The sequence below is a fragment of the Pteropus medius genome, unplaced genomic scaffold, assembly GCF_902729225.1.
Source record: "Pteropus medius unplaced genomic scaffold, Ma_sr-lr_union100, whole genome shotgun sequence".
NCBI classification, from domain to species: Eukaryota; Metazoa; Chordata; class Mammalia; order Chiroptera; family Pteropodidae; genus Pteropus; species Pteropus medius.
This window is the reverse complement of record NW_024349798.1, coordinates 4,153,598-4,172,460: the sequence shown is the minus strand read 5'-3', so window position 1 is coordinate 4,172,460 and position 18,863 is coordinate 4,153,598. Positions and strand designations below refer to the sequence as shown.

At 53.3% G+C, this 18,863-nt stretch overlaps 4 protein-coding genes, 2 non-coding genes and 1 pseudogene across 6 annotated transcripts; 4 read left to right on the top strand and 3 right to left on the bottom strand.

Annotated features, from left to right (window-relative positions):
- Positions 1-453: 453 nt before the first annotated feature.
- Positions 454-4,914, bottom strand: RNF151 (ring finger protein 151). The gene is made up of 5 exons (XM_039884941.1): positions 4,667-4,914; positions 4,362-4,410; positions 2,894-3,039; positions 2,481-2,577; positions 454-1,773 (listed from the first exon to the last, which is right to left on the bottom strand). Exons 1-5 carry the CDS (start codon positions 4,690-4,692, stop codon positions 1,291-1,293), a joined length of 801 nt encoding a protein of 266 aa, XP_039740875.1. The 5' UTR covers positions 4,693-4,914; the 3' UTR covers positions 454-1,290.
- On the bottom strand, positions 4,478-4,604 carry LOC120620711 (small nucleolar RNA ACA64). Its single transcript, XR_005657964.1, has one exon. It is a non-coding gene; the product is annotated as a small nucleolar RNA ACA64 (small nucleolar RNA).
- Positions 4,915-5,041: 127 nt separating the features above from the next.
- RPS2 (ribosomal protein S2) lies at positions 5,042-7,020 on the top strand. The gene is made up of 7 exons (XM_039884936.1): positions 5,042-5,253; positions 5,337-5,426; positions 5,735-5,842; positions 6,096-6,269; positions 6,356-6,515; positions 6,727-6,818; positions 6,902-7,020. Exons 1-7 carry the CDS (start codon positions 5,077-5,079, stop codon positions 6,980-6,982), a joined length of 882 nt encoding a protein of 293 aa, XP_039740870.1. The 5' UTR covers positions 5,042-5,076; the 3' UTR covers positions 6,983-7,020.
- Positions 5,896-6,029, top strand: LOC120620706 (small nucleolar RNA SNORA64/SNORA10 family). Its single transcript, XR_005657960.1, has one exon. It is a non-coding gene; the product is annotated as a small nucleolar RNA SNORA64/SNORA10 family (small nucleolar RNA).
- A 124-nt stretch (positions 7,021-7,144) lies between the features above and the next one.
- On the bottom strand, positions 7,145-9,615 carry NDUFB10 (NADH:ubiquinone oxidoreductase subunit B10). Its single transcript, XM_039884942.1, has 4 exons — positions 9,362-9,615; positions 7,898-8,036; positions 7,575-7,714; positions 7,145-7,312 (listed from the first exon to the last, which is right to left on the bottom strand). The coding sequence occupies exons 1-4, from the start codon at positions 9,507-9,509 to the stop codon at positions 7,209-7,211; spliced, it is 531 nt and encodes a 176-aa protein (XP_039740876.1). The 5' UTR covers positions 9,510-9,615; the 3' UTR covers positions 7,145-7,208.
- A 614-nt stretch (positions 9,616-10,229) lies between these two features.
- Positions 10,230-18,862, top strand: RPL3L (ribosomal protein L3 like). The gene is made up of 11 exons (XM_039885572.1): positions 10,230-10,255; positions 12,128-12,167; positions 12,379-12,571; positions 13,776-13,944; positions 15,138-15,273; positions 16,557-16,743; positions 16,837-16,997; positions 17,190-17,291; positions 17,814-17,909; positions 18,108-18,227; positions 18,517-18,862. The coding sequence occupies exons 1-11, from the start codon at positions 10,230-10,232 to the stop codon at positions 18,571-18,573; spliced, it is 1,287 nt and encodes a 428-aa protein (XP_039741506.1). The 3' UTR covers positions 18,574-18,862.
- On the top strand, positions 11,141-11,259 carry LOC120620666 (uncharacterized; annotated as a pseudogene).
- Position 18,863: the final 1 nt, after the last annotated feature.

Sequence of the window (18,863 nt, the reverse complement as noted above, 5' to 3'; positions counted from 1 at the left end):
CCCTGAGAAGTGTTTATTAAGTCATCCCAAGGGTCCTGCCTCTTCGGCATTCTGGTATTTGGGGGCGAGCGCGGTCGCTTGCGTCCGTGAGGAGACCCTTGAACCAGGCCTTGCAGCTCACGGTGTGGTATGAGAAATAATGCATGTAAATGAATAAATCGAGTAATTTCAGAGTCATTTAAGTATTTGAGCACATTCTATGTGCAAAGTGCCGTTCTAGGAACTTGGGAGACATTAGAGAAGGAAAAAAACTCTTCGAGTAGCCTGCTAGTTAGATGAGGGCTGAGTGGAAGGGCTGTGGAATCAGCGAGGAATGGAGCGAAGTTCAGGGGCTTCAATTTTAAATGGGGTGGTGGAGGAGGCTTCATGGAGGTGACACCTGTGCAAAAACCTGAAGTAGGTGAAGCAAGGAGCCATGTGGTTATTGTCGACTGAAAAATAATATCCACGGTGTTTCATCACCAAAAGAATTTATTCGAGAAAAAAAAAGACTGCAACCCATAACATACAGACATGGCAAACCACGTGCACATTAAGACCGGCCTGCCAAGAAGGAGGAGTATTTAAATAATGGAAAAAGAAGTTAATGGAAGAGGAAATTGGAACCATAGAGCTTTTTTATAAACAAGAGTTCTTACTGTAGAGTTTTCGCCATAACGCAGAGCGCGAAATCTTCCATAAGCCCTAGGTCTTCTCATACACCGTCCCCACTGATTATGTTTGCTTAAAGTTCCAGTTCGTCTTTATCATCTAGAGGAACAGTGCTTCAAGCTAAGGGAACAGCCAGTGCACAGGTCTGGCCTTAGGAGAAGCAACAGAAGTTCCTGTGGTTGCAGGGAATGAGTAAGAAAGAGAATATAAGGGCAGATGGTCAGAGATAACGGGGTTCCTCGTGAATCACTGTGAGGAGTTGGGTTTTAATCAGCTCAGAGTTTTGAGCCATTGGTGCTATTGGCTATGAAGGTGGGAAGCAGACTGGTAGAAAGTAACTGGGAAAGAGACTGGGAAAACCTCTGCTAGGAGACATTCATTTTGAGTAGAAAGAAGCCAGACAAGAGTGAAGGGAAGAGCTTTTAGGCAGGGGGTATAGCCAGTAAGAAGACACAGTGGTGGGAAAGGACTTGGAGAGGGGGACAAGAATAGGGAGAAAGACCAAAGTATCCCCACGGAGTGAAGGCGTAGTGCCTGGAGAGGTGGGGAGGGGGGCGGCAAATGAGATAAGGCTGTGAGGCCAGCAAGCACAGAGACGGCGGGGATCTGGCAAGCACTCGGGTTTATTTACTTCTATATTTAAACGCCACTTTGGCTCTGGCCCCCCCACACTTCAGCCTCAATGCTGTTTTCTGGGGTGGCCTCAGCCTCCTCTTGCCTAGTGCTCATGAGCAGGGTGTCATCCTCCAGGAAGTCTCCTAGCTGGGCCAGCTGCCGGTGGATGAGGTTGGTAGTACGGTGTAACTTGCGCAAGCGCTGTAGCAGGCACAGCACCAGGGTCCGGCTGTGCTCCTGGCGCTGGCCCCAGGCCTCGCGCAGCTGGCGGTAGCAGTTGTGGCGTGCACGTTCTGCTGGGCCCAGGGTGGCCCCGCAGCCCAGGGGGCAGCGCTGCTGGATACCATGTAGGCATTGCTGCCGGTGCTCAGTCAAGACCCCCCGCGGCACCTGCTCCGTGCAGCCCTCGTTGGGGCAGGCCATCAGCTCGAAAGGGCATGAGTCCTGGTGCCCCTTGCGATGGGCCAGGGGGCACGTCACCAAGCAGCCAGCTTCAGCGTTCTTGCACTGGGGGTGGGGAGAGCACCCTGTGAGCCAAACCAGGTTGGGCAAGAAACAGTGAACTAACTGGGAGCCTCCCAGGCTCTTATGGCACCAATGACGTGGTGGAGAGAGAGAAGCAGTTGGGCAAATGCTTGGAAGTGAGAAGAATCTAGATTTCTGAGAGGAGGGGGTCCGGCCCCGAGGCTTACAAAACAGGGAGGTACATGGCTGGATTCGTCTAGCAAGTCGTATACCAGGCTATTTCTTTCTTTCTTTTTTTTTTTGGACCTCCATTTCTTCATCTATAAAATTAGGTAGACTTACGGAGATTACTTTGTAAATTATATAAATGTCTAACCACTATGCTGTATACCTAAAAAGTGTTGAATGTCAACTCTAATTGAAAAAAAAAAAATATATATAGAGAGAGGGCAGGAGAATAATAGCCAGCACAGTAAACAGCTCATTTTCTAAACATTTTCTATAATCCCCATTTTACATTTTGAGGCCCCAAGGGCTCAGAGAAGTTAGGTAACTTGCCCAGAGTTTCACAGTAGGTAAAGGGTAGAGATGAGACATTTCAGCCAGGTCTGATACCCGCAAGGCTGCTGTCTGTTGCTGAAGCAGAAATCATCCCTTCGAGGATGGGATTCCCCTTATCCCCTTCTCCTGGCTCTGCCCCAACTCCCAAAGAGACAAGGAGGGTGGTGGCAGTGGGTGCTTTGAGCTACCTTGACTTCTAGGCGGCCAATGGTCCTCCGGAGCTTATTCACATGGACCATCTTTTTCCGTTTCACCTCTTTCCTGCAGCACGGACAGGTCTTTTGTCTAGGAGGCATGGGTGGGGGTATATTGGGATTGAGGAGGTAGCAAGTGGCAGCAACATGCCTCTGGTCTTCCCTTCTCTCTAGCTGTTAGAGGCACGAGAGGGCTTTATAGGGAGCTCTCAGGTCTGAGGCTGGGACAAGGGACTTACAGATATCACAGGGTGAGGACCCCCATATTTCAGTGTCCCAGATTTGGCAACCAAATCTTTATGGCCATTGTGACTCAGTGCTTTGCAGACCTTCCTTTCTGTTCTGGTTTACAAGAATAGCCTCATCCCCACCTTTGCCCTCCCAGCCTCTTGTGTACCCAGTAGCACCTGGCTAACCACCGGAGGATGCACTTCTTGCAGAAGATGTGGTGGCATGGCAACCTCACCGGCCTCTTGAGAACCCCATGGCAGACAGAGCACAGGAAGTTGCTGTCAGGAGGTCTGGCGAAGAGGCTGAGATCATACCCTCCACTCTGCAAATGCCAGGCCAGCATCAGGGTCTGGCTAAGACCAGATTCCAGTCCCCCACTCCACAGGCCCAGAGCGAGACCCCAGGAAGCTTTGGGTGTGGAGGTGGGCCACACGAGAACCCCAAGTGGAGGGTTGGGTCAGCACCCACTTCGAGGGGGCAGCTATGAGCGTCAAGACCTCCAACTACCAATCCCCAGCTGACGCTGGCCTTGGCTAGAGCTCTCTGAAAGATTTCCTTATCTCACTCGCAAGCTCGTAACTCACTGGCCATCCCTTCTCAGTGTAAGAATGGGGGGCCAGCTCTGGGTGGGTCTCTGGAGTTAGGCACAAATTTAAAGGCCAGAGGCAAAGAGTGTCTTGGGCTCACCATGATCTGTGTCTGGATGGCTGCTCCACTGACCCCAAGGTGCTGAGGAGCCTCCATTTCATAGCAGTAGTGCACTGACATCATAGTGGCATTGTCCAGCTCAGGCCAATCACTAGGTCCCACTGGGACCCTGTACCACCTTGACCTTGCTCCCCTCTCTAGTCACAGATGAGGAGTATAGTATCCCAGATCTGGGACAGGTACCTGGAGCCCCTGCCATAGGGGTGGTTGATACCCAAGCAGCACTAGGCCAAGAGCCAAGCGCCTGGGAACAGTTTTCCCAAGACTTAAGAAGGAATGCAGAGATTGTTCTCTTCAATTTCAAATAGTGCTGCCTAGGTGGCTAAAATCTCCAAGAGCTCAGGAGCTTTATCATCCAAGACCCATGCTGCTAGCTCCTGGGTACAGATCTGGGAAATGAGAACCAGATTCCCACACTAAGGGAAGTACTCTGTGGGAAAGCCTTCCAGAGTAGATAGGCTCTGACCATCTGGGCAGGACAATGAGAAACTAGCATGTTCCCAAATGTGAGAGAACAGAGAAATGTAGGTTCAGTACCAGGGTGGTGACCTCATCAAAACCTAAAGACCCTTACCATGTCCTGAGAGAAATAAGGAGCCACTGTAGGCCTTTGAACTGTGAATCTTACACTCCCATCCCGGCTTGTGGTTTGCAGGCCCAGCCCGACTCCCATCAAGCTCAAGGTGAAAGGTACCCGGTATGAGACCTTCGGAGCCATCCTCTAACTTCCAGACCCAAGATCTACCCCTGTGTGGTATAAAAAGCAGAGGTAGGCCGACTGGCAAGAAGAGGCTCAGGCCCACAATGGTATCCTTTATACCTTGGTACCAACGTCAAAAGATGCATTTTCCAGACTTACGGGAAGGTGGTCAAAAACATTTACATGCAGATGAGTTAGACCAACAACTTTATTGAAAGAGAGACGAGTCCTCCTACCCCCGCGGCCCTGGCGGCGTCGGCCTCAGGCTTGGGGGATCCAGGCGTCCTGCGGACAGAAAACAAGGTCAGAAGTCAGGGATAGGGGCCAGAGCACCGGCAGCCTGAATGGTGGCGCATGTCGGGGCCTGGGTTTCACCTCCCCACATCGAAAAGCGGGCGGTGAGCTGAGTCCCCCGGTGGCTCTGGGCGCCGAATCTCATCTACGGCCACAGCCAAAGCCGCAGGTGATTTTCAACCAACGCCGATCTCCGCCCACCACCCAGCGATGAATAGGGAACGGCGAGGAGAGTGGTAGGACCTACCTGCAAATGGAGAGGGCCCAACGCATACGGGAGCGGCACTTATAGCAGTTCCGACGTCACACAGATTCTGGGTCGTGGACCCTCAGATGCGCAGGCGCACTCCATGCTAGGCGGGTGCAGGGCCTCATGAAGCCAATCACAGGCTTCTTACAGGCCCGGCGGGGCAATCTAGATCTCGCGGCATTTGGCGCGATATAAAAACTCGCTCCCAGACGCACTTGTTCTTCTCCGAGAAAACACGTGAGTGTGATCCTTTATGCAGCGTCGGCCTTGGCGGGAGGGAATCCTTGGACATCGGGCTGTACCCCTGAGCTGGCGTGCCCCCAATCTCGGGGGGTTAGTTCCAGTCCGGGCGGCAGCAGATGCCAGGATCTCACTAACTGGCTGGTTTTTTTCGCTCTCTTCAGCAAATGGCGGATGACGCCGGTGCTGCGGGGGGGCCCGGAGGCCCTGGGGGCCCTGGGATTGGAGGCCGCGGCGGCTTCCGTGGAGGATTCGGCAGCGGCATCCGGGGTCGAGGTCGTGGCCGGGGTCGCGGCCGGGGCCGAGGCCGCGGAGCTCGCGGAGGCAAAGCTGAGGATAAGGAGGTAGGTCCAGGCCATGCGCGTGAGGCGGGCCGATAAGCGAGGTCGGGCGGGCAGCCCTTGTCATCAGCACCTTTTCTCTGCAGTGGATTCCCGTCACTAAGTTGGGCCGCTTGGTCAAGGACATGAAGATCAAGTCTCTGGAGGAGATCTATCTCTTCTCCCTGCCAATCAAGGTAACGTGGGGGTCCTTTTTCTTCGAATAGGGCATTGGGGAGGTGCGGCCATGGGGAGTGTCAGTTGTATTGAAGACAAGGGATGAGGTCTGGTATTGCTCTGCTACTGAGGGGCCCAGGGATCCAAGTTTGAGAGGTTGGTTGTTCGAGTGCATGAGTTTTCCATCTCTGATGTCGGATAATCAACCTGGAGAGGAAAAGCTGGACAAGTGGAATACCAGTTTTATTAGCAAGCCAGGTGGAGATTCCCAATGACTTGTTCACAGGCGGTTTTTAGTGTAAGTGTTTTTGTCACAAATCTCTTTCAGGAATCTGAGATCATTGACTTTTTCTTGGGAGCATCTCTCAAAGACGAGGTTTTGAAGATTATGCCCGTGCAAAAGCAGACCCGTGCTGGTCAGAGGACCCGGTTCAAGGTATCCCAGCTATCTTGTCTTAATGGGCTATTTCTGCCAAGGGCCTTTGTAAGACTCTCCCAGCTCTGCATAGTTACACTTGTTTTCATACGTGTAACTTTCGTAATGGGGAGAGAGAGAAAGGATCTCCTCAAGATCTCAGATTGGTCTCATTGTGGCCTCTCCTTCCTTGAGGGGCACAACAAGCCCTGGGCAGTGTTTACTGATAATTGTGTAAGCTAGTGGACCACCAGCCACTTCAGTCTCTTCACAGGCATTTGTTGCCATTGGGGACTACAATGGACATGTCGGTTTGGGTGTCAAGTGCTCCAAGGAGGTAGCCACTGCCATCCGTGGGGCTATCATCCTGGCCAAGCTCTCCATTGTCCCTGTGCGGCGAGGCTACTGGGGGAACAAGATCGGCAAGCCCCACACCGTCCCTTGCAAGGTAGGCTCAGTGGTAGTGATTGATGGGACTTGGGCAGTGGTAGGCTCCTTCCAGCCTTAGTCTTCTGATTCCCTCATCCCTTTCAGGTGACTGGCCGCTGTGGCTCTGTACTGGTGCGCCTCATTCCTGCCCCCAGGGGCACTGGCATTGTCTCAGCCCCTGTGCCCAAGAAGCTGTTGATGATGGCAGGTATTGATGACTGCTACACCTCAGCCAGGGGCTGCACTGCCACCCTGGGTAACTTTGGTAGGTATCCAACGTACAAGTTCTGGCCTTTCTTCGTTCTGCTTTATCAAACCTAGTATGAAGTTGGTGTATTTTCAGAGGAAAACTTAAAATGCATGGCAGACCAACCCAAAGTGGGCTTTCTTAAGAGTGCAACAGGGGGTCTTCTGTCTGCACCTGGGGTCTTGTTTCAGGTGAATCCACCGATCTTCTGATATTTTCTATTTTCTAGCCAAGGCCACATTTGATGCCATCTCTAAGACCTACAGCTATCTCACCCCTGACCTCTGGAAAGAGACCGTGTTCACCAAGTCTCCCTATCAGGTAGTGCCTGCCTGCTAACTCAGCCTAGATAAGTAGAGGGTGATAGTATATTTGGCTACAACTAAAACCTTGTGTCTTTCTAGGAATTCACTGACCATCTTGTAAAGACCCACACTAGAGTTTCTGTGCAGAGGACCCAGGCTCCAGCAGTGGCTACCACGTAATTTTATACAAGAGAAATAAAGTGAATTAAATCTGTTAATAGTTGCTTTCTATTTATTTCATGAGCATAGTGGTGGCTGAAATTAGTAGATGGGGCCAATCAGATGAAGAATTATAAAGCTCATCAATGTGTCCAGGTTGAGGGCTGAAAATGACACCAAAAAGACGTTTCACAATTTTTTATTTTAGTAATAGTGACAGTCATGTGATGGGGGCTCAAGAAGCTACTCAGGCAGCAGTAGCTTCTTTAGCAGCTTTTCTCTCTGCTAGCATTCTCTGCTTCTGTTTTGCCAGGCACTTCCTGGCAGAATAATGGGCTCCCAGGTCGTGATCTGGAGAAAGAAATGGGGAGAGGAAAGTCATGGACCACTTCTGCCATGATGGGAAGAGGGGTCTTTATACCAATTCCAATTACACCCCCATAAAAGCTGACTAATTAGCCTTGAGCAGTAATATTTGTAAAAAAACAGATGCATAGATTTGAAAACTAGTTTTAGCAAAACTTTCAGCCCACAGCCCTGTGGAGACTACACAGAGTTGGGGAGTCGGGTAGCAAGGAGGAGGACCCAGGGGTCAGGCTAGGGTGGGGCTTACAGCGGTCCTGGTAGGCCTTGGCCACCTGGGTAAACTGCTCCAGCTCCTTGGCACAGTTCTGCCTGTGGCTCTCACCTTCCCTCTGCTGACAGGCCTTTAGCCTTTCCTGGATAATGTTAACGATTTCTTGATCAACCTTGCTGAAAGATAAAGGAACAAAGATGGTGTGTACAAGGAATCCCATTCCTGTACCCAGGGAGTAGAATGAAAGCAGGACCTTCAAGTCCTGTGGTTTGACCCCCTTTATCCCCAGGATCTGGGCCAACCCCAGGAAGCATTCTTGCTGACAACCATCCCATGGCATCCCCAAGGACAGGACGTACTAGTCTCTTCTCCATTGCATTTCTGCTTCAAACATGCATATGATATCCTTTTCCTTGCACTCGGTGATGTCTGGCACACGGCGGAACTCCCGGTGGTAGTAATAATACCTATTCTTCGCGTGCTGCCGCTCTATAAACTCTGCAAAGAAAACCCCAAAGGGCCCATTGGTTTGGACAGGCCAGTTTGGATGGGCTCTCAGCTTTCTCATAAGCTCTAGGAGCGGGAAGCATTCCCAAATGTTCCCAGCTTTTACAAAGACTGGCAACTGGACTCAGGAAGCGTGGACAGGCACATAACTAGTCCTGGTAAGGATTAGGCTACATATTGATGTCTAGGTTTATGGAGAGCTTCCTGCGAGAGGCCCTTCTCATTTACAGATGGGATTGAGACAGATGGAAGGCAGGATTCAGAATCCAGGCTCTCTACAAGTCCATTGTTTGCTACAGGCCCTGCCTATCAGCAATCCGCACCTCCCTGCCCTTTCCCAGCACAGGGAATCATCCAGAGCCACCAGGAGGGATTCTAGTTGCAGTTCTGCCACAGCTGACCTGGCCTCCACATACCCATTGGTAAATTAATAAACTGGACCTAATGAGATCTGATACATCCAGACCTATAAAACACTTCCTAAGAAACTGCTACAAAAAAGAGGGAGTGGGTCCACTGCAGTGCCTTTTCCAGACCTTGGGGGGTCTGGTTTGCTTCCCTAACAAAAGAGCCATCAGAGCCTGCTATGCACCCCAAATGTTTTATTGTTGAATGAATGAATTAATTAAATGAATAGATGAATCGCCTGGCACTAGTGACTAGGGCAAAAAATGCTCGGTTGCCACACAGGACTGGATGAATCACAAACTGGGCAAGAAAGAACTGCCGTGCACATTCCCCTGGTTTGGACCAGAGATGGGGGGATTTGGGCAGCTTTCAAGCGTGGGAGCACAAGGAGGACAAGTCACAGCACGTTTAGGTTTAAGGGACCTCACCCATCACCTGACCACCCCTGTCATTTTGCAGGTGTGCAAAGGGTTAGCGGGGAACCCCTTCATTTCAACATCCGTTTGCTGACCGCCTATAGTGCACGTAGGATGCAAAGCGTGCAGGGAGACTGGGGTCTTAACAAGCCCCAGGTCACAGATGATTGCGATATGTAAACCCTTAATATTTAGGCGAGGTAGGAAGCTAGGGTTGCGTAGAGGGTTCCCCAAGCGGCGGGGGCCGGAGAGCACTGACAGGTCCTGGTATAGTAGGGGCCCTCGCCTCCTGGGGTGCAGTAGGGGTCCAAGAAGGCGACGAGACCCGCGGGTCTCCGGATGGGGGCCCCGGGTTGCAGCGGGAGGTAGTCACGGGGATGAAGCCCAGAGTGCAGAGGGGTGTCCAGGATGGGCCACGGGACCCGAGGTGTCAGGGGCTCCGAGAAGCGGTGAGGGCCCCGGGGAGCGGCGAGGACCGGGTGGGGCCCGTACCTCTCACGAGGGTCACAGGCCGGTCCACGAGGAGGTCGAAAGCCTTCGTCAAGTAGGTGATGGGGTTGGGCAGCGAGGTCTGCGGCGAAGGCGCCGGCGTGCGGCGCGGGGGTTCGGGGTACACGTCCTTGTCCCAGTTGTCTGGCATGGCGGCACCGCGGGGTTCTTCGCAGACGCGCTGCGCTGGCCTCCAACTGTCCCGCGACCTAGTTCGTCCGCAACGTAGGACGCCCGAGAGCGGCCGCGCCTGCGCACCACGTCCGGCGCGCGCGATGCACGATGGAACTTTTCCCCTCACCCGTCCATGGGGGGCTTGAGCAACTCCTTGTGGCGCGGACGCCCCCTTGTGGGACCGCAGCGCCATTGCACCTGTGGCCTCCCTGGGTCTCTGTCTGTGGAGCACCCCTGCTTACATTCTAAAAGGAGATTCACACGGGTATTTATTTAGTTCCAACGGCGTGCAGTCATGTGCCAAGTGCAGCAGGGAACAAGGTGAACACAGCTGGGCTCTTCTGGAGGACTCAGGCTGGTGGAACAAACAAATAACACCACAAAGTCAACAGAAAACACCAACTATTCTTCCAGATGACTTCTTGGATTACCCATTCCCTGTAGTCCTTTGTGGGCTCCACTATACCTGCCAGGGCCCCTTATGGACTGACTGATGCCACTGAGCTTGGGGAACCTGCCTGGGGCAGAGAAGGCAGGGCTTGCCCCTTGGAGTCCCCACCTATAGGGAGAGATGGCTCCTACTCTGGGCTCAGGGCATTCTGATGGTTCCATTTTTGCCCTGAGCATTGTTGTGCCCCCGAGGTAGCTGCACTGATCAGGGTCCTGCTGGCTGCCTTCTGTGATCTCCATACCTAGCATGGCCCATGGCTGGCACCAGGGAAGGTATGGGGTACTTCCTGCCCAGAGGCTGGGATCACGGACACAGAGCCATCAACTCTATGGACACATAGAATCTGGAATCACAGAAATGTCAAATCTTCAAATCATGAACTCTTAGAAACAGACATTGTCAGACCCAAAGAATCCTAACATTAGCCTGTAACATCAGACTGAATGAGGGGACCCAACGGAGACAGGGCAGAGCCTCTCCCATTGCCATGATGCCCTGACATCGCCAAGATGATGGCTTTCTGCTGTTGCCTGGGAGAAGAGGGACTCAGAGATCATGTAGCAGAAGCAGAAAAAGGCAAGCAAGAGAGAGGAACCCATCCAAGTAGCTTTGTGGCTCCATGTCTGACCCTCTGGTCCTTGGGCTGTGTTTCTGGAGTGAGTCCTGCCACACCTAAGTGTCCTATAGTACTCATGGGTCCCAGTACTGATGGCATTCCCTCTGCCCTGAGTCTGCAGTAGTCCCTTCTGAGTTTCCTTCCCTCAGGTAGCCTCTCTCCCTGGGGCCACTCTTAGGGTGGAAGGGGTTACAACCTCTTCCTAGTGATTTCATTCCTGTGGGGCTCAGCCCAAGGTATTAAAAGTAGTTTTGTAATTCATAAAAACAAAACGAAACAAAACAAAACAAAAACAGCAATGGAAACAGAGAACCGTGACATTCTAGTAGCACAGAATCTTAGCACTGAGTGATGTAAAATCCACAGACCCTCAGAAACATCTTAGACATATAAAACTGGTTCTAAAGCTACAGAACTTTATAACCATAGAATCTTTGAATACAAAAATAAGATGGATATGGTTCCATAGTGTAGCAGTTAGCACGTCTACTTTACACACAGAAGGTCCTGGGTTCGCACCCCAGTGGAGCCATGCTCCATGGTCTATGGCCATGACACTCTGAACAAGCCTGATCCTGTCTGATCTTAGAAGCTAAGCAGGGTCGGGCCTGATTAGTACTTGGATAGGAGACCACCTAAGAAGACCAGGTACTGTAGGAATAAACAATAATAAATAATAGAAAAATAATAAGAAATTTTAATCTCCTTTTCATGCAAAACTTAAGTTCATAAAAATATCTAAATGTTCTTGGGTCACAGCTATGAGGGATTCTCATATTGAATCAGGGCCCTGGTGATCCTCTAGGCAGAGTCAACCCTACCCATCCCTCCCCTCTTTGTGCAGCTCAGGTTGACACCACTTAGAACAGGACAGGAATCCCCTCTGCCTCAATGCCAGCGAATTGGACTTGGACCCTCTTTGTGGGCAGCTGCTTGAGAGAAGCCCTCAGCTGGGATTCCTTTACTCCACCAGGCCAAGTTGTTCCTGTCCTAAGATGGGGGCTCACGAGGCAGAAAACAAAGTGGGTGTGTGACCCTGTCCCAGGGCCCTTGAGGAAAGGAGTGCCAACCCTGGCTCCAGGTGTCCCCACCCCAGGTGGCCTATTTAATGCCTCCCTCTACTGCCCCGCCCTGAGCCAGGCCTGCGCCTGGCGCACCACGGGAGATGGCCAAGCTCCTCTGCCAGGGGCTAAATCTGGGATCTGGCTGCTGTGTGTCCTGGCCCTGCCATTCGACCTCCGGCGTCTGGCAGGAAGGCCCCTTTCTTTCCTGACCTGCAGGGACCAGCCACCATGGTCAGTGGGCTGGGGGGCTGGAGCTGGAGTAAGGTGGCTTCTTGGGGAAGGGCAGGTGGGCTTTTGGAGTCTCCTCCAGCAGGGACAGTTCTTGGACCTGTGGGGGAGTAGAAGATTGGAGGGGACAGCAGGGACCGGCTCAGGCTGCCCGGCCTAGAATAGAGAAGATGAATGAGTGGCAGTGGCCCCCTGCCCCTGTAGCCCTTGCCACAGTGTGGGCCTGCCCCTCCTAGGCCCAGCCAAGCTGAGCCCACTGAGGCAGGAAACCTGTGGGTGAGAAGGGCTTGAGGCTGGCTCCATCTCTAAGACACTGCCGGTGGGTGAACCTTTCCCTCCTTTCCTGCAGACAGATGGAGGCCCTGAAATCCATCAGGCCTCAGTCTGGGGTCTCTAGCTCAATTCTCTGCGTCTGGGCTTTGGGACCATCCAGCCACCTCTACCAGGGCAACCCCAACTCTGACCAAACCTCTTCTCCTGCTCCCAGTCCCACCGGAAGTTCTCTGCCCCTCGTCATGGACATCTGGGCTTCCTGCCCCATAAGAGGAGCCACCGGCACAGGGGCAAAGTGAAGACATGGCCTCGGGATGACCCTAGCCAGCCTGTGCACCTCACGGCTTTCCTGGGCTACAAGGCTGGCATGACACATACTCTGCGAGAGGTCCACCGTCCGGGGCTCAGTGAGTGCCCAGAGAGGGACACACAGCTGGGGGTGGGGGTAGGGGGTTGGACAGAGCATCCCTGACCACCAGATGATCTGGAGAAACTTCCAGATGCTAGGAGCCAAAACTGGACTCCAAGATGGGAAAGGGCCTCAGAAAGAGCGAGGCCCTGCTCATGAGAATCGCAGTCAGAATGCTCACTGTCATTAAGTACTGACAGCTGGCCACCCATTGAGGTGAGTTCTGTCAATGCCCCCAGTTTACAGCTTAGGAAATGGAGCAGTTATGAAACTTGCCAGTGGCCCAGTTAGTAAGTGGCAGAGCTAGGATTCAAAGGCAGGCCCTCAATATGCTTTTTGTTTTGAGATCATTGTAGATTCACATGTGGTTGTAAGAAACTATGCAGAGAGAATCCCATGTACCCTTCGCCCAGTTTCTCCTGGTGGAAAACTCTCGTAAGGCTATATGTCAAAACCGGATATAGACCCACGTCTCCCCAGTTGTGTGTGCACGTGCGCATGTGTGTACTTAGTTCTACATGGCTCTATTACATGCAGCGCTTTGTAACATTCCATCTGTTCCTGGGTCTCCCTGTGGCCTTTTATAGCCACAGCTATCCCCCCAACCTTCTGGCAACTACTCACCTGTTCTTCATTTCTCTTAATGTATTTTTTAAACATACACTTCTTTTACTTTGTATCAGCCTCAGTAATAACAGCTATAAAATCATGGGTTTTGGGCAAGTTATAGTTTTTTTTCCTAGAATTCATCAACATACATTCATAACTATTAAAATAAAAAATGGGTCCTTTGTGCCCCACTAAAAGAGGTTCAACTCCACCCTTTGGGGGATGCTGCCCTGGCTGTTGCTCTCCTAGTCCATTCCTGGAGGGTCTGGTGGGGAAACTGAGGCAGGAAGCAGGTCAGGTCTTGTCTGAGATCTCAGAGTCAGAGCTAGCATGGACAACCTGTGGGATCTGGAACAGCAGCTGCTCCATGCCCAGGGCAGAGCAGGGAGAGAAGGGACAGGGAGTGGGCAGGCTGAGGGTTGGAGGTTGGCTGGGGCCCTGGTCATGAGGGCCTCTGTCCCCAGCAGCCCCGGGGCTGTGATGCTCCATCTTCCTTCAGGCAGGAGGGGCTACAGTTGGCTTTTCCACTCTGTCCCCTTACCCATGGGCCCTGAAGGCTCCCCTCTATGCCCATGTCTCTGGGTCTTATCCAGAAATTTCCAAGCGGGAGGAAGTGGAGGCTGTGACGATTGTGGAGACACCGCCCCTGGTGGTGGTGGGTGTCGTGGGCTACGTGGCCACTCCTCGAGGCCTGCGGAGCTTCAAGACCATCTTTGCAGAGCACCTCAGTGACGAGTGCCGCCGGCGATTCTACAAGGACTGGTGAGCGCCCTAGAGTGGACCGTGTGTGGGCTGGTGGGACCACTTCACTTCCCAGACCTGTGCTAGAATGATGGGGGTGAGCAGGAGGAGAAATGTCAATAGTGTGTGGAAGGCAGGACAGTGTGTGTGTGTGTGCTTGCACAGTAAATTAAGGAAATTCAGTGGGCAGGAGAGGACATTGGGATAGAGGAAAAAGAAGAGACAAATATTTTAATCCTCAAAGTTAAATAAAGGAATAATTTGACAAAATATCACAGTTGGCTCCGAGCTTCCTAGCAGCCAGGGTGAAAAGAGAAACAGCCAACTAACAAGCTCTATTTATCAGAAAGAAAGGCATTCTTAGGCTTCAATTCTTCCTGGCATAGGTCCCGAAAGGGAAGGCCCTTCTGCCTGAGGAAACTCACAGATATCACCCTACTTACAGAGGCAGAGACACAGCCCAGCCCTGGCCTTCTATGGGAGGTGACGAGTTTGGTCACTAGTGTCAGTGTGGGCTGTGTGACCAAGGCAAACTGGCTGACCTCTTAGAGCCTCATATCACCTCTGCACCTCATGCCACAGACACCATCAAATGAAGATGGGAAAGGTTCCTGCATTTTGGGGCTGTTGTTAGATGAGCAAAGTGGGTCAAGGGCTCAGCACAGAGGAAGTGCTCTGCAAATGCCAGCTGGCCTTGTTTTCCTTGTTTCTATTGTTATCAATTTGCCCCTCATCCAGGGGCTTTGACCGTTCTGAACCTTGGCTTCTTCATCTGTAGAATGGGGATAACAGCGTCCACCACCCAGAGTTCCAGTGAGGGTTAGGAACGTCGTGCATGGCACCTGGCCAGTACCAGCTGTTCACTTTAAGTGGGGTCAGCAGCTGTAGCAATGTATGCAGGTGGCTGGCACACCCCTTCCCCAAACTCCTGTGCATCTGCCACGCACCCTCAGGCCCCGGGAGGCAGGGACGGTGACTGGTTTACAGAGGAAGCCCAGAGAGGCCCAGAGAGGGAGGGACAGTCTGTGCTTAAAGATGGTGACTGGAGCCAGCCCAGGGACTCCCAGGGTAGGCCCCTGGGAAGGAAAGGAGGAAGGAAGAGAACATTTTTAATTCTAAGACCCATGCTTTGTGGGTGGCTGGCAGGCAGGGGCAGGACAGGTCCAGGGAGCTGCCTGACTGGCCCCTCTGAGCACCCTCTGTGCATGACTCAGGCACAAGAGCAAGAAAAAAGCCTTCACAAAGGCCTGCAAGAGGTGGCGCGATGCCAATGGCAAAAAGCAGCTCCAGAAAGACTTTGCTGCCATGAAGAAGTACTGCAAGGTCATTCGGGTCATCGTCCACACCCAGGTCAGTCCCCTACACCATTGTCCACACCATCTGCCTGTCCACACCCTGGGCTCACCCTCCCTCAGAGCCCTGGTAAATGTCAGCCTAAAAATACCAAGAGCCCCAGGCACAGGCCCAAAGGGTTGGCCTCCCAAAGCCTCAGGGATGGGCTGCTAGACGTCAGAGTGCTCTGAGGGCTGTGGGGCATGGGCCGTGCCCAGTGGTCAACCAAGGCCCTGAAATGCCCTGAAGGGCCTGGATCTCCTGTCAAGTGTCTGGTGTAGAGGCCTGGCTGCCTCCCTGTGGGTTTTGGCACAAGTGTGTGTGTGAATCGTACATGGCACCTGGCTTGATGTTGGCTGAAAGGTTACCAAAACCCTCTGGCTTATTCTAGAACATTCCTGGGTGTCTTGTCCTCAGGGAAACCTTTCATAGGCCCTGAGCTTCCCAATCCCAGTTACGCTCACTCTTGCAGTTCCTGGTTACTTGTGTCATTGGTTAACATTCTTTTTCCTTGAGCTCCATGGGGCAGGGGCCACGGCTGCCTGTTAAGTGCTGTGCTCCCAGAACTCACCAAGAGCCTTGTATGCAGTAGGTGCTCCATAAATACTCATTGTTGAGCATTATACTGTGTTCCTGCTTCCACTTGTGTGTCCCCACAGCCTGTACCTCACACAACAGCAGGCAGAGATATTTAAAAATGTGAATCTAATCTTGTCAAACTCCGCTCTTGGAATAAACCTCGAGTTCCTCCTTACAAGATCTGTCTGGCTAGGCTCCTGTTCACACCTGACTCCATCCTGTACTCCCCTCTCCTTGCTCCCCGTGGTCTAGACCTTCTGGTCTCTTTCCTATCTCCCCAACTCCTCAGCATCTTCCCTGTCTCAGAGACATTGCACATGCAGTCTCTTCTGCCCTAAAAGCTCTTAGATCTTCACGCAGTGGCTCTGTCTTATTACTGGTGTCACCTCCCTGGAGAGGCCCTCCCTGACCACCCCATGTGCAATACTGTCCCCTCCACCCCCTGATACTCCATCAGAATACTTAGCTCTCTCCGAGAGTTTACTTGACTTCTGTCCTCTAACTAGTTGGTGGCTCCATGAGGGCTGGGACCTGTCTGCCTCATTCCATGCTGTGCCCCATACCTAGCACAGGACATGGCACACAGCCAGACCAGGCAGAGGAACATCTGCTGAATGAATGAAGGCATGCAAGCCTGCCAAGGGTCATCAGCTGGTCATGCCATGTCTGCAAATGGGGGGTGTGACCCTCTGGGAACCGACTGGCCGTGCTGTGTCCTACAGATGAAGCTGCTGCCCTTCCGGCAGAAGAAAGCCCACATCATGGAGATCCAGCTGAATGGTGGCACAGTGGCTGAAAAGGTGGCCTGGGCCCAGGCCCGGCTGGAGAAGCAGGTGCCGGTGCACAGCGTGTTCAGTCAGAGTGAGGTCATTGATGTCATTGCTGTCACCAAGGGCCGGGGCGTCAAAGGTAGGGCCAGGCGAGATGGCAGCTCCTAGAAGGCTGCCTGGAGGGGATGGGGTCCAGACTGGCTTCTCACCCACTAGCTCCTCCTCCCTGCAGGGGTCACGAGCCGCTGGCATACCAAGAAGCTGCCTCGGAAGACCCACAAGGGGCTGCGAAAGGTGGCCTGCATCGGTGCCTGGCACCCTGCCCGTGTGGGCTGCTCCATTGCCCGTGCTGGGCAAAAGGGCTACCACCACCGCACAGAGCTCAACAAGAAGGTGTGTCCACAGTGCTGGTGAGGGGGACGTGCTGTGACCAGACCTGTCGGTGGGGTATATGACCTGGTTCCCCGAAGGCTCTGAAATGTCCCCATTGGTGCCTGGGTCTAAGCCCACATGCTGATGGGTGTGGACACACCTCTGGCCCTAGAGGCTACCTGCTGCTCCCAATGTGCCCTATTCTCCTGGCAGATCTACCGCATTGGCCAAGGGCCGCATATGGAGGACGGGAAGGTGGTTAAGAATAACGCGTCTACCAGTTATGACGTGACTGACAAGTCTATCACACCACTGGTAAGGGTGGGAAGCCAGTTTGGCTGAGGGGGCCTGGTGTACATGTGTGGGCAGGTGTGTGGGTGTTGCTATGCCCCAAGAGCTCAGGCCCCAATGAGCAGCCGCCTGGTGGAACAAACCCCTGCCTTCCCACATCCTCTGAGCCTCTTCTGCAGACAGCTCATACTCCAGCTGCTGTCACAGGGTGTGGCATGCAGCAGCTCTGACTGTGTCCTTGGAGTCAAGCTGCCTGGGCTTGAACCCTAGCCCCAGCCTGTGCTGGAGCAGGTGACTCCACCCCTCTGAGCCTCCATTTCCCCCTGCATAAAGTGTAGATTGTTGAATGAGACAGTGTAGGAGAGGACTTAGGGTGTGGCTCAGGTGCTGCTCTGATTAGTGATTGAGGGTTTCGTCCCCTGGCCAGGGGACCAGCACTGGTTCCTTCCAATCACAGCTGATTATAGTAGTTCTGCCAGGCTTCCCAGCCATCCCCCTACTCAGCAGCTCCTTTTCTGGCCTGGACCCTTATTTGCCTCCCCGCAGGGCGGCTTCCCTCACTATGGGGAAGTCAACAACGACTTTGTCATGCTGAAGGGTTGCATCGCAGGAACCAAGAAGCGGGTCATCACGCTAAGGAAGGTCAGCACCTGTGGTGGGCTCGGAAGCTGGGGAGCAGGAGCCCCATGGAATGTGGGAGGGGTGGGGACTGACAGGAGATAGGTGGGAGATGGGGAGAGCAAAAAAGGGAGGGATTCTGGCAGGAGATGGGTGAGTAGACTGGGGGTTGCCTGAGGGTGGGGACCTCTGTCTTGAGGATCTCCTCTGCCGCGGTCCCAGTCCCTCCTGGTGCACCACAGTCGCCGGGCCCTGGAGAATATTGAACTCAAGTTCATTGACACTACCTCAAAGTTCGGACATGGCTGCTTCCAGACAGCCCAAGAGAAGAAGGTCTTCATGGTGAGCCCAATCCCCCTTGTTCTCTGGGACCGAACCTCACATCCCATCTGTCCGAGAATGGGGAAGCAGGAGCAGATGGGGTAGCGGGAGGCTCCCTGCACTCATCCATAGGAGAGAGATTTTAGGAGTCCAGCCCTGGGCACTGATTCTTGCTAGAAAAGGTAGAGGAGGGACCGATGGTGGTGGGGGGCGGCAGGGCCTACCCTGGGTGACGTAGGCAGCTGGCCAGGGGCAGTATTCCGAGCCAGACCCCTGTGACTAACGCTCCTCCTGCCCCCCACCCACACAGGGTCCCCAGAAGAAGCATCTTGAGAAGGAAAAGCTGGATACCTCGGGAGACTTGTAGGCGGCTTAGTATGGAAGGAGCCTGAAAGAAGGGCGCACGACCCTCTCCTGTCCTCCTTGTCTAATAAAGGCCGGAGGCAACTCTTCCCACGGTGTCTGAGTTGAGGGGATGGAAAGGACAGTCGACGGCGGGTGGCCGGGGCTTAGCTCTTGGGCTGGGAGAGCGCGCGCGGCTCAGGATGCGCGTGGCCGCCACTCCACACCCAGCGCAGCTCAGCGGCGCCCCCTGGCGCGGGGCCTCGGGGACGCAGCTCAGGAGCAGTCAATGGGCGGGGTCTGCTGGGAAAAGGG